This window comes from Letharia columbiana (assembly GCF_014066305.1).
Source record: "Letharia columbiana isolate WasteWater2 chromosome Unknown Sc0000019_s0, whole genome shotgun sequence".
In the NCBI taxonomy this organism is placed as follows: domain Eukaryota; kingdom Fungi; phylum Ascomycota; class Lecanoromycetes; order Lecanorales; family Parmeliaceae; genus Letharia; species Letharia columbiana.
The window spans coordinates 130,593-144,878 of NW_023501060.1; the positions used below are offsets into that span (position 1 = coordinate 130,593).

Here is a 14,286-nt window from a genome sequence, read left to right on the forward strand (position 1 = left end):
GATCAGTATACACAGAGCGGTCAGCGATGCTACCAGATTCGCTTTTACCTTTGAGAATCAGCATTGCAGCGACGACGAGTTCTGTAGTTAAGGCACAAAAGAATTGAACTCGATCGAGTTTACGGATCTGCATAATCTATCCAGTCATGGTGAATAAGCCTGTGTCGCACGGAGAACCCCCAACAGTCACAATGGAATGAGCGCGCCCCTCCACCGACTGTCATCTGCCGAGCTGCAGGTTTCCCATCATTGAAGATACGTTGATAGGATGTGCTGAAGCAGGAGAAGCTGGCACCCCCACTTGCCCGGCGCTTGTTCCAGCAGGTTTGACTTCTTTGTCCTTGAACCATCGGGCTCCTCTTAGCGCATTCTTCTGTATTTGCCAAACAGGTTCCCCTAACTCAATCAGCCGTTCACCAAAGCTCGCAAGAAGACCCGACACTTCCTCCTCTTGCACGTGCTCCTCAACGAAGTCTGGGGGATTTTGACAATCTTCGTCCGTGGAAACTGGAAACGTTGCGTTCTTCCAAGCCGCTTTCCACTCATTGATAGCAGCCAATGCTTCTGGATGATGAGGCTGCACGTTCTTAGCGATGAGGTAGAACGAGCCTCTTGTTTTGTGACTTGTGACTGGCTTGAACAATTCAATCTGGGAGATTGCATCGAACAGGCTGAGTAATTTCATCGTCCTCCACAGCTCGACTTTGTGAAGCAGCACGATGAAAGTCCCGCCAGGCTTGATACGCTGCATTGCCAGTATGAGTTGACTACACGACAACCGTCCAGCCTCGCGGCGTTGACGATAACTTGCGATATGCGGTGCGTGTGTACGCAAGACCTGGCCATCGCAGAACACAAGGTCGAATGATTTCGTAGCCCAAGGTCGTTCGAGGGAGAAGTTCAAGACGTCCGGATGACCCTCTGGGATATCTGTTACGCCATATTCCGCTGTTAGCATTGTGATGTCGGCCAACTGGACATCGACGCGTGGATCAATGCGGCCGTTGGGTATCAGTAGTTGATGGCCACCGAGAGACTCGGGCAGTGTTATACCGGAGACACACGCATGCGGAGAGTATTTCAGCGCCGATGCGCTATAGCCGCCCGGGGCCATGCAAATATCAAGGACTTCTGCATGGGGTCCGGGAAGACTTAGAGCCCCAGAGGCCGCTTGAAGCTCGTCTCCAATCCGCTGCATTAGGTTATAAAAGCCTTTTCGTACCGAGTAGGACGCTTCATCCGCGTCTCGCCGCTGCTTTTGAAAGTGCTTGTCGCCTCGCGGATTGTTCCATCCCTGCCAAATGCTATCAATATCGCCTTTCATGCAGTACGAGAGTTGTGTGCGAGGGGTCTCGGGTCGTGAGCTTACTTACTTCTTCTCTCAGCTCTGCTAGTTCGCGGAATATTCTTGAGTGAGCGATCAGAAAGGTGGATATGAGTCGGTCCGGCGGATCTGACTCTCGAGAGCGTGTATCATTGATCAGTGGCACGGTATTTGCAAGATTATCACCCATGTTTGAGATTTAGAACGCGTAGCTACGACACTGCCGGTGCGTGAACAAGACAGAAGACCGGGACCTATTTCTGAAAATGAGGGGAGCGACTGAGCCCTATAGCCTTGTGAGAAATACAAGTTACCACAATTCTGGAAGTTTCCATGCATATCATGTCCTTGGGCTAATCTCAAGGAAGGCTGCCTACGCTGATCTTACCTCAAGGGCTTTCATGCATTACACCCCTGTTCGATACATGTACACTCCGTCAAATCGATAATGTGTCAGCTATTTTGGCCCAGCAACCTTGACCTGCATTCGAAAATCTTTCACACCGGTGACTGTTGGAGGAGTCGAGTTCGTCCCCTATAGAATCATCTTAAAAACGCAACAACTTTAATACGTATATATCAAACAAGTGTTTCACATCTTTGCATGTGTTCGCTCATTCATGTCCCTGAAGAGTTTGTCACCAATTAGAAAAGTAAAAAGTGTGACATGGCAATCGCAACAATGCATTGCACTCCTCTACAGAGTAATAGAGAAACCTTCACCTAAGTAAGGGCTCATCTGATATGTATCCTCTAAATCTTTCCCAGGGCGCATCTCCTATTCGACTGCCTATTACTCCGATGACCGCAAAGACCAAGTCGACCTGAAGTTGTGTACATGCATGGAGACTGGGTGTACTCCGCACACGTATGAGATGCCAAGTTTCATTGGGGATAGAGAGCTTCTTCGAGTGCTGCCCCTAAGATTCCCGATTCCCGATTGCGTATGAGAGGTTGGATGGATCCGTAGTTTCAGTGATACGTATCAGTTGGAATGATACGATCCCTTGGCGAGGGGAGGAAGAGCGAGTCAAAGCTCTCTTGCCTCAGTCCCTTAGACCTGCCAAGATCGCTAAGCCCCTTCGGGTTAGCCTGCTGACTTCGCAGCTAAACGGCGGCAGGTCTGAGTGCAAAACCCCGTAATCTTACTAGATCCGCGTTATTTTCGCGTACGCCTTATATAAATTTTTGAGTTATATTTTTTCTTTATTAATATCTATCTTCGCGATATAATTATAATTATCTTATAATTATTATAATACATTACGCTATATAAACTAATACTTTTATATATATTCTATTAAATACGCTATTTTAAAATATTATATAACTCGAATATCGCGATATTAATATATATAATTAAAAAATATCTAAATTAGCGTAGAATTTCGACTCTTAGTATAATATCTAATATTATTAATTAACTTTAATTCTTTACTATCGATAGTTAGTATTAATAGTATAATTCTTTAAAAAGTATATTTAATCGTAATATCTAACTCGATTATAGTAATTTAATACTTAAAGTTATTTTATAAATAATCGCGTATTAATTAACGATGAGAATAAATGTTTTCGAGGAATATATAAGTTAAGAGTATATCGAGGGCGTCGTTATAAATTATTTCGAAGTGAAATTAAAGGAGAAGTAATAAGAAACGTTAAGTATATTAATAAATAAGATAAAGAATCTAATTTTAATTACGAAGACGGGATTCGAAAAGAGTATTATCTTTTAATTTATACTACTACTTTTTATATTATTTAAAATAACTTTAATTATTATATCTTTAAATATTTTATTAGATAAGTAATACGCTAAGTTAAGTCGTATATCTAAATATTAATTATTTATTCTAAATAGCGATAGTAATAATTCTATTAATATCGTAGCTATACGCTTTAATTAATTTATATATAATAAGATTAGCGTTAGCTTTATCTTAATAGAAAGCTTACTTATATAGTCTTTATAAATTCGAAAATTACTATTAAAGTAGAGTTTAATATCGATATATTACGATATTTCAGCTTTTTTTCGAATCTATATTTATTAGCTATTAATAAGATATATCTAATTAACGAATAATAGATCTTTCGATTAACGTACTTTAATCTTAAGATTCTTCGTATACGATTATCAGATTGAATTCCGCTCTTAAATATATCAGCAATAGTTAACGTAAAAATACTCGAGATTATACGAGATTAATATTATTTTACTAAAGATATGGTTATTATAAAGACGCCGCTCGATCGACTAGAAATATATCTATAATTAAGTCTTATCTATTATTCTCTAAATAATATACTCGATCTCTAATATCTTCTCTCGCCGAAAATTGTTACTCTAGAGAATATCTCGAAAATAATTATCTTTATAGATTTTATAAAGGCCGTTATAGATGCGTATAAATGAATACGAATCTAAATACGAATATTATTTTATTTAATCGAGTATAATAAGTTAATTATATCCTATTTCGCGCTTATAACGAAGCGTAATAAAGATAATATCGCGACGCGCTTCGGTATACTATTAGAGTAATATTTATCGCTATATATTATTATTATAATAAACGTCTATAGAATAGAGGTTAATAATCTAGATATTTAGAGAGTCGTTTAGTGGCTACTATCGTCGTCTATTTAGAAAGTATATTAACGTTTAAATCGCGCTATACGCTATAATCGCGAGTAAGCGTAATTTACTCTACTATATTTATCTTAATACGTAAGTCTTAAAAGTAATATAATTATAGCCGAGAATAATACGGTAATAGAGACTCTTTCTAAATTAAAGAAATTATGTGTAAATTATACGAAGGCTAATCGACGAGCTCGAATAATATCTAAATTATATAATCTTATTAATGTATTTACTAAGAACTATATTCGTAATATTAGTCTTAAATTTTTCGATAATAAGAAGTATAGATAGCTAGATTATATTAAGTCTTTTTTATATTATTTAACTTATAATTCGAAGTTATAAACGCTTATAAATATTTATATCGAGTTAAATAAATTAGCGAATAAGAACTCGCTTATATAATTTTAATTTATTTCTAAATTTAATATATAAAGGGAGTATAAGACGAGTAAAAAGTTTATCGATTCTTATATACGCTTTTTTCTATTATTAATAATACTTAATAAAGTATTAGAAGATTTAGCGATATAGGCGAAATATATTTATAATAAAAAGATTATACAATAGTAAATTGGCGGTAAATAGCCTAAACTTTTACTATACTATTCGAAGATCTTAGAGATTCTAAAGTAAAGGCGAGTAATAAACTCTAATTAAGAAGAAATATTCGATATGTAAATACTTTAAAACGATATAAAGCGAAAGCGATATCTAGATCTACGCGTAAATATAAAGTAGATTAATTTCGATAAGCGGCGGGATAGTTAAATAATCGATTATAAATATAAAGATATTATTATAATAAAAGCTAAAAAAATAACTATAAAAAAGATATATAATATTATTAATAATACGAGTATAAAGAGTAGTAATCTTAGCGAGAAGATAGTAAGATTAAAGTAATTAGTTAAAACTATAGAAAAGAGAGATAAGTAGACTATCGATAGTTAAGTCGATAAGTCTTATAATAAAGAAGGTTTAGTATTAAGAGAAAGCCTAGGGAAAAAAGCGAAAAGATTAATAAGATAATTAATAACGCCGCGGCGGGTATAATAATCACTATAGAAACTATCGATGAATAAATATACAAAGTTATTATCGACTTAATCTTATAAATATCGCGAGATTTCTACGCGATATCGTAAGTAAGTAAAAGACGATAAACCCGCGTAATATAAATTTATCGTCTATTTATAATAAGCGTAGATCTTATCTTAAGAATTAAGAGCTAAAATTAAAATTATCGGGCTATTAAATATGAAGATATCTACGATAATAGAATTCGGGGGAAGGTCGCCCTTCTAATTATTATTATTTATTATCGAGAAGCCTTAAACGTAGCGCTTATTATACTTAGATATATTTCTACTTAAGCGATTAAATTTTAAATAAAATAAATTAACTATTAAATTTAGAGAGAATCTATCTTTTCTTTTATACTATATAAGTAACTTATATATAAGATTAATAGCTATACTTTATATATTCTCTATAACGAACTTCGCTAAATAAATATTTAATATTAATTTATCGAAGATAAGCTTTACTATTCTTTTTAATTTTAAGAAATATAAATTATTAAGCGCTTAATTCTCGAGTAGAATATCGCTATATTTGAAATAATAAAATCGATTATATTAAAAAGTCTTAAGATTATTATTTAAAAGCTTAAGAAGGCGATTAAGCTTAAAGCTTATATTCGACTTATCTTATAGATTAATAAAGCTATTTATTAGTATATATCGCTATAATTACTTTATTATTATCGATAAGTCTATAATATAAAGCGTATAAAGTATAGTCTATATATACTTTAAGATATTAATAATCTTCGCTTAAAAGAGAATTACTATATAACGTAGAGCGTAATAAAGAAAATTAATATTTATATATTTAATAGCGTAATTAAGTATTAAGTAAAGCTTAATATAAATATAAAAGTTCTAATAATTTTAATATTATTAATCGTAGATTAGGAGTTATATAGCGAGAGTCGTAAACGGCGCTAAGATATAAATTCTCATTAATATTTAATTTAATATCTAAAGCTAAAAGTCGCCTCGGCTAATACTTTATACTTTAAGCTAGAGTTTTATATCTTTTACTCTACTTAGATTAATATACTTCTATCTTAATAATCTAATTTATATTTCTATTATTTATACTTAATAGCTATAAATAATTAAGTTCTTTAATATCTAAAAATTCTTTAGCTAAATAATTCTAAAGCGATTTTAGCGATCTATTATATATTATAAAGTAAATAAATTAATAGCGTTACTTATTTTCTAGTAAATCTTATAAAGTAACTATAATAGATTTAGATAAAGATATTAAAGTTCTAAGTCGAATAATAGCCATCTAAAGCGATTAAATAGAAGTTTTAATATCTTATCGCGTAAAGTCTTAATAGACTATATTCTTAATTATATTTTAAGATTACTATATATTAAATAAATAACTATATTAAATATCGAATTATCTTTCTTTAACTTAAGCTAATACTTAAATATATTATTTAATATATATATATTATTAGCCGTTATACTCTTATCTTTGAAAATCGATATAATTAGAAAATATTTTATTTTAATTAACTTTAATCGCTCTATTACTAATATTACTACTAATTATAAAGAATTTATATTTTAAAATATCGATATATATATCGCGGAAATCGTCGATTTTATATAATATAGTTAAATCTAAATAATCGCGTAATTAATATTAAATTATCGATATATCTCTTATTATAAAAGAAATATAACTAATCTACGTATTAAGATATTAAGATATTATATTATAAATAATTCGCTTAGCTAATAATAGCGTTATATTAAGATATTATATATACTATCTTAATAATCTCTAATTAAATTATTTTTCTTTTAATATTAAGACAATTATAATTAATCGAAATTCGCGGTAATTACTAATTCTTTCTCTACGCCGCTTTTCTATATATTTAAAGTTATTATATATTAAGATAATACTCGAAGTCTACTCTATCGTCTATATATATCGCTTTATCTTCTTTTTTAAGTTAGATATTTAACGCTATAGCGTTAAATATAAAACGATTAAATTAAATTAATATAACGTATTAAATACCCGCCGTCGAGCTTCTTCTTAATATAAGTAAAGTTCTAAAATAATCTAGAAATTTAATAATCTATAGAGGTGTATCTAATAATAAAGAGTTATTAGAATAAGAATAGCTGGCTAATAAATTAAGGTATTAAAAGAGTTTATCTTTAAGAAGAAATAATTCTCTTAATAAATAGCTTAAAGTAGTTAAAGTTAATAAGATATTAACTCGATTATTACGGGAATAATATCTTTAAAAAACTATAGACTATTAAACTCGATTTCTTTCGCGAAAAGATAGAAATCGCTAAACGTCTAATAACGCGTTAATATTTCGAGTTCTCGATATAATACTTCGACGACTAATTTCTAATCTTAGGCTATTATAGATTCGCGCTTTTTAAACTTTACTATTCTATTAAAATCAATATTTCTAGAAAACTTAATATATATAAAGTCTAGAAAATACTTTTACGCTATTCGAAATATATATATACTTCGATATTTATATAGCGCTCTAAGAAAGCGCTTTATATCCTAGCTTATATCGTATAGTATTTTTAATATATATTTTATCTTTTCTTTATTCAAGTATCTAGAGCGACGCTTTTTCTTCTCTATCGGCTAGCCTCTAGATTTTAACTATTAATTATCTTAAAAATACTTATTATTAGAGAAAGACTAAGAGGAGAAAGGCGTTATAATATTTAAAGATATAAAATTAATATTACTAGTTAAGGCGCGGCGACGTCTTTTAAATAACTAATTAAAGATTTTAAAAAGAGATAATAAGAAGCGAGCGGGTGTTATAGAACTTATCGAGAGTCTAATAAATAGAGATATAGTTTTTATTTCGATAATAAATATTAATAATTATTATAACGCGTATTATATATAAATAGTTAATATTAATATTAATATTAATATTAATAAAAAGTATTATAGCGTAAAAGAGAGAGGAATAAAAAATTAATATTAGATAAAACCGCGCGGCGCGATTTTACCGACGTTCAATAGTATAATATAACTACTTTTAATCGAGATAAGTTCTTTATTAGTACTATTAAATACTTAAAATATCTATTTTTAAAAATAACTTTCTATTTTATAGAATAATCTTTCTATCGTTTATATTCGAATTTATATTAATTTAAACGCTTATAACGTCTTAAGATAATAAGCTTATACTATCTACTTCGTTATTACTTAATCTTTATCTAGAATTATATTCGTATACTCTTAAATGATTAGATTATTCTATATTATTCGATATATTAATATCTAGCTAATTAAGTAAGTTAAAAGAAGCTAGATTTCTATTAGAAATCTATAAGAAATAAGATTATATTTATTAGTAAGTTTTAATAGCGTTTTAATTAACGTAGTCTACTTAATATAAGCGCTAAGATTAACTATATATTAGACTTTATATTATCTAATATCTCGCCATTCTTTTAAATATATATAAATTAAGATAGTATTATACGTCGCGCTAGCGCGCCTAGCTTAATAACGATAGATTTATAGAGAATTTCGAGCTTTATAACTCGCATATTATTACGTAATAATAGTATCGATACGAAGTACCCGAATTGATAACTATCTCTCTTTTCTATTTAAAGCTCCTTTATATTATAGATCGGGCTATTCGTAAATACCCCGCGCGACTTAACCTCGTTCTACTATTCTTTAATATAACGATAGAATCTAAAAACTATCTCGATATAGTTATTAATAGTTTTATTATTTAAAGAAATCGACTTTTAAATAATATTCGCGCTATAGTTATACTATAGATACGTTAAAATATTTATATCGAGATAACGAAAGAATATAGAGTTCTCAGACTAAGAAAATTTCGTATAATAGGGGTATAATATTAAGCGTATATTTCGATCTAGTTAAAGATACGCGTAAAGAGCTTAATAGGTTAGATTCTATCGAATAATTTACTACGTTAATAAATAAAATATTATTCAAATCTAACCTTTATTTAAAACGCTATTTTATTTCGTCTAATAATAGAGATATATATTAAACTCGTTAATTATAAGTCTATTAATTCTAGCTTTATAATCCTCTTTACTAATAACCTTATTCTATAATTATTAAAATATATTCTTAATAATAAGATTATCTATATTAATTTAAATATCTTATATATTCTTTCTATTAATCTCGATAATAATAAGCTATATTTACTTAGCGATTAACGAACTAATAACGTTATCTCTTATTACTCGCTTTATATATACGCTATAAGCGTCTTCTTCTCGCTATAGCCGCGAGCTTATTTATTATTAAGTCTTAATATTCGATTAGATCTTAAAGATATTAAAATCGTAATACTTCTAATATTTTCTTAATTAATATCGAAGATCTTTCGTATTATAATACTTAATCTAAAGATTAAAGAGTATATTAAAAGAATTTAGATAATTATAATAAATGTGGATTAATACTAGTTCTAAAGCGATAAGAATATAAAGCGCGTTTATTCTTCTTATATCGCCTACTATATCGGTTATAATAGAATTCTTTCATTTTATCCGCTTTAGAAAATCGCTAAAAAGGCTTTTATACTTATAAATAGATCGAGTCTATTTCGTTAAAGTAATATCTTTATTATTATTTATATAATCTATATCTTCGCTATTTAAGTTCTTATTATTACTAATATCTTCACTCTACTAATTAATTAGCTTTATAATATCGCTCTTACTTTTTATCTCTATAATCTTTCTACAAAGAGAATATCGTTATCTTTTACTAAAAAGAGAAGTTAAATAATTATCTCGATTTCGCTTAGATTATATTAAGCTTACGCGTTTTATATTTAACTTCTTAAGTTCGACGTCTATAGATAGTAATAATAAGCGAAGCTAAATAGCCTTCTTATTACTAATATTCTAAAGGTTTTATTAATCTTTAAGGATAATTTCTCTAATATTAAAACGCCCGGATTAAGTATATCTTAGTCTTCTTATAATAAGTATAATTATTATATATATCGCTTTAGTATATAAAAATCGCTTAATCGTATAACTAATATATTTAAGATAATTTTTATCTAGATTTATTAACGCCTAGCCCTTAATAGTCTATTCTTAAATCTTTCGAATAGTTATAATATATTTATTCTTACGATTTCGATTTTCGCTTACTCGCTTTTATAGATTCTTTAAAAATATCGAATTTAGGGTATTATAGGCGTTATACTTTATATTAAAACTAGCTTTTTAAAGTCCGTCGTTTATTATTATCCCCTATACCTCTATTAATATCTTATTTATAATTTTCGAGCTATTTATAATCTTTTCTAGTATATCTTCGATTAATATTAATTATACTCTATCGTTACCAGCTTATATAATTAGATTATATATTCTTTATCTAATATTTTAAATTAATACTTCCTTTAAAGCTTTAATATTAAGAGCGAGAATAAAGCTAGATATTATAATATAAGATTAGAATAAAATTAATGGCCCGAAAGACTAAAAGAAGTTATTAAAAGAATTTAAAAGGTGAAGTTAATTTAAAATATTTTAAAATATTTTAAAATATAAGAAAAGGAAACTTACGAATAACGAAAGTAAATATTAATAAAGATAATAATAATAATAACTAGATTAATAAATAATAATTATTACATTTAATTAACTAGTATATTTTACTAGCGCTTTTTAATCCTCTTAAAAAAATCGTAAATTTTAAAATTAAAAGTTGAAATTTAGAGGAGGGGAGGGCTATTTAAACTATATTAGAGATAAAATATATAGTTAAGATAATAGTATTATAATTTTAGACTCTAAATAGATATTAGACTATAAAGGCGCGCGGCGCGATTTTATTATATATAGATTATTAATTTAAACTAATATCGAAGCTTATATCTTAAATAGTAATATATAAATTATATAGTTTAATATTAAGACGTAAAATCGCGTAGCGCGCTTTTATCGTTTATAGCCCTCTTCTAATCGTAGTTTATCTTTATTTACCCTCTAATATATAAACTAGACCTAGCTCGTAGTCTACTTTTTTTTTTTAACTTTTTTAAACTATTTTAGAAATTATATTACTTTAATTATCGTTATTCGATTAAAATAAATTTATTTACTCTTTTAATAGTCTTTTCTTTTACTTTATTATTATAGCTAATATAAATATAACCGCGAATAACGATTAGACTTTCTCTAACGTAATTACTATCGCGATAACTAGTAATAAGTTATATAATAAAATAACTAATAATAAGTTATATAATAAAATAGCTAATAATAAGTTATATAATGAAATAACTAATAATAGATAGTAAGATAAAGCTTTGATATGGATTTAATATCTCTTTTATATATATTATTATTAATATAGCTATTAGCCTAGTCTTAACTCTAAATTAGAAGTAACTTAACTCGAGAAATATATAAAGAGCGTTTTTTTAATTAATAATAAGATTGAGATAAGTAATAAGAATATCGAGAACCTATTCGATTCGCCTTCTCCGTCTTTTTCTACTAAGTCTTATATTAAGAAATTAAAAGTTTCTTCTAGCGCTATTAAGAAGTTAATTAAATAAAAAAAAGCGATTTTAAAATCGAAGAAGGGGCTTTAGAAGAATAAATCTATTTAGAAGTCTAAGAGTAAAGAGTTAAAGAGAGCGTATAATAAATCTATTAATAACGAATTCGATAATATAATAACTTTCGAATTAACTTTCGTAAAAAAGAAACGCGGAGTATTAGATATAGCGAAGTTAGTTAAAATAGTAACAGCTAAGTTCTCTATAAATTATTATATTCTCTACAATTCGGAGAAGGAGAATATAGGTGAATTAATCTTTTATTCACATATTAAATTCGATAACTATTTCTTATATATCCTCTTTATACTCGCGAATATTAAAGATCTTAAACTTATTTCTTAAGGCGATATTCGCCTTAATAATTTATATATTACTATTATTATTAAATCTAGATAATTCAGCAAGAAATAGCTAAATACGTTCTAGAGAGCTAAATTTAATTTAAACGATATAACTCGTAATCTTCGTAATCCTCTTAGATATACTATAAAAGTCTATAAGAAGGCGAGTAACGTCGATATTAATAATAAGATTCTTATCGAAGAGAATAAGGGTTAATATTATCTTTAGTATCGAGAACTTTATATACTAGATAATTAAGAGAGTCTAAATAAGAGTCTTTATCTAAAGTAATTAAGTTTTAAAAAAGATCTCTATATCGAAGTAATTTTTAAGAAAAATTATTTTATAGCTATTTAATCGACGCCTAGCCACTCTAATAACGACGTATTTTCTCTTATATTAGATTTTATATAATTAACTTTAAAGAAGGAGAATAGCGAAGTTATATTTATGAAAGCTATCTTATATAAAAAAGAAAAGATATCTAAGAGATTAAAGAAGAATAAAGTCTTATCTAATCTCGCTAAGAATCTATAAAGTAGACTCTTTAAGTAATATAGTATTTAATAAAGAAATTAAATAAGAGATTAATTATAGTTGAGATAGTTTTTTATAACTTAATTATATAATAGCTAGATGAATTCTATTAGATAGTTAATAGATAAATCTATATAAATCTCGTATAGAATCTTTAAAAATAATAAATTCTATTAAATATATATTTAATTAAGTTAATATATAAATCGCTAAAAGATCTTATAATATATAAATATACTTAGTACTATATAGAGTATTATATTAAAATTTATCTATAATAAAATTACTCTCACGTATAAATAATATTTATAATATATAAATATTATACGAGACTATAAAAATGAGTTTTATTTTATATTACGTCGTTAAGAGGATATATTTAATCTTAAAGTAGTAAAGCGCGTATATCTTAATAATTATTAATAGAAATAAGATAGATTTAAATATAAGTTTCGAATTTACTCTTAAACGTACTTTCTTTAAATTTCGTAGTAAGTAGAAAACGCTAACTCGAAGGGGCTTAGCGAGGCGAGCTAACCCGAAGAGGCTTAGCGATCTTAGTACGTTCTAAGAGAAAAAAAAAAAAAAAATTTTAAAAAAAAAGGGGAAAAAAAAAAAAAAAAAAATAAAAAAAATTAAGGTCGTATCTTAATATAAGATACTAATAGAGTATAAAGTAGATATAGAGTAGAATGTTCGCGTCTATCTGAAGTAGATAACTTAGAGCCTCTTCTACAATTACATATTTTAGAAATAACCCCTATATATTTCTACTAATTTTCAGCTTAGCGTCAAATATATATAGGGTATCGTTCTATAATCATATTTTCACATATTTTCGCTTATTAAGCGAAAACAGGCTTAAAAATATCTAAAAATAACTCTCGAGGGTTGTTTTTAGCTAAAATAAGGCTAAGAACGCTAAGAATAGTGGACATCTATGACCGATATTCATATATTATTCTCTTTTACTTCAGATTTAAAGCCGGTGTCTGCTCTCTTGCCACGACGATGTTATTGTATCATTTCGAGGAACAATATTACCTCCATAGTCTGGCTCCATATCATAGGCCATAAGACACCGGTATCGGTAGACACTCTATGGGAGCAGGCTTATTTGGGGTAATAATGGGAGTAATAGGAGTATTAATGATAGCCAAAGCCTGTGCAGTAGTAGCAGCAGGTATCTCGGCCATGGTGATGTGGAATGGTAGGAATTCAATGGTTTTTTACGGAGAAGACAATTTTTGCGACGATTCTAACTCAGCCTCAGAAACAGGGTTACAGAACGGAACCGTACATATATTCTACTTGTTTTGGAAATATCCTAAGCGTTATTTTCAAGCCTTGTTTTCACTAGCCAAGTGGTGGCGTTATTTAGTGGAAATATGTAGGGGTTATTTCCAAAATATGTGGTTGCAGAAGGGGCCCTTAACCTTTCCAAAGAACAAGGATCACGAATCAGTTCATAGTGTAGATTTCTATGGATGAAAGGCTTTCCACACCCCACCAAGCCAAGTAAGCTATGCTATATAGGGTTAGCCTACATAAGGCCACGTTTTCCAACTCTCTAATCACCTAACACCTTATCCTACCCTTACTCTAATACCTAGATTGCAAATTCTAGTGATTACGAGTACCAGGATTCCTGTTAGCATATTATCCGAGTCCATGATTCTATGCAACAACCCAAGTCGTCGTCGTCCCATCTCCTGGCCGTTGCTGTTCACGAGTACGAGGCAACCGAGTCTGAGA

The 14,286-nt window shown here is 28.7% G+C and overlaps 1 protein-coding gene across 1 annotated transcript; it reads right to left on the reverse strand.

Moving 5' to 3' along the window:
• Window positions 1–220: 220 nt before the first annotated feature.
• HO173_006415 (uncharacterized protein) lies at window positions 221–1,514 on the reverse strand (the record flags this gene model as incomplete). Its single annotated transcript, XM_037308326.1, has 2 exons — window positions 221–1,294; window positions 1,374–1,514. The coding sequence occupies 2 exons, from the start codon at window positions 1,512–1,514 to the stop codon at window positions 221–223; spliced, it is 1,215 nt and encodes a 404-aa protein (XP_037164592.1).
• Window positions 1,515–14,286: the final 12,772 nt, after the last annotated feature.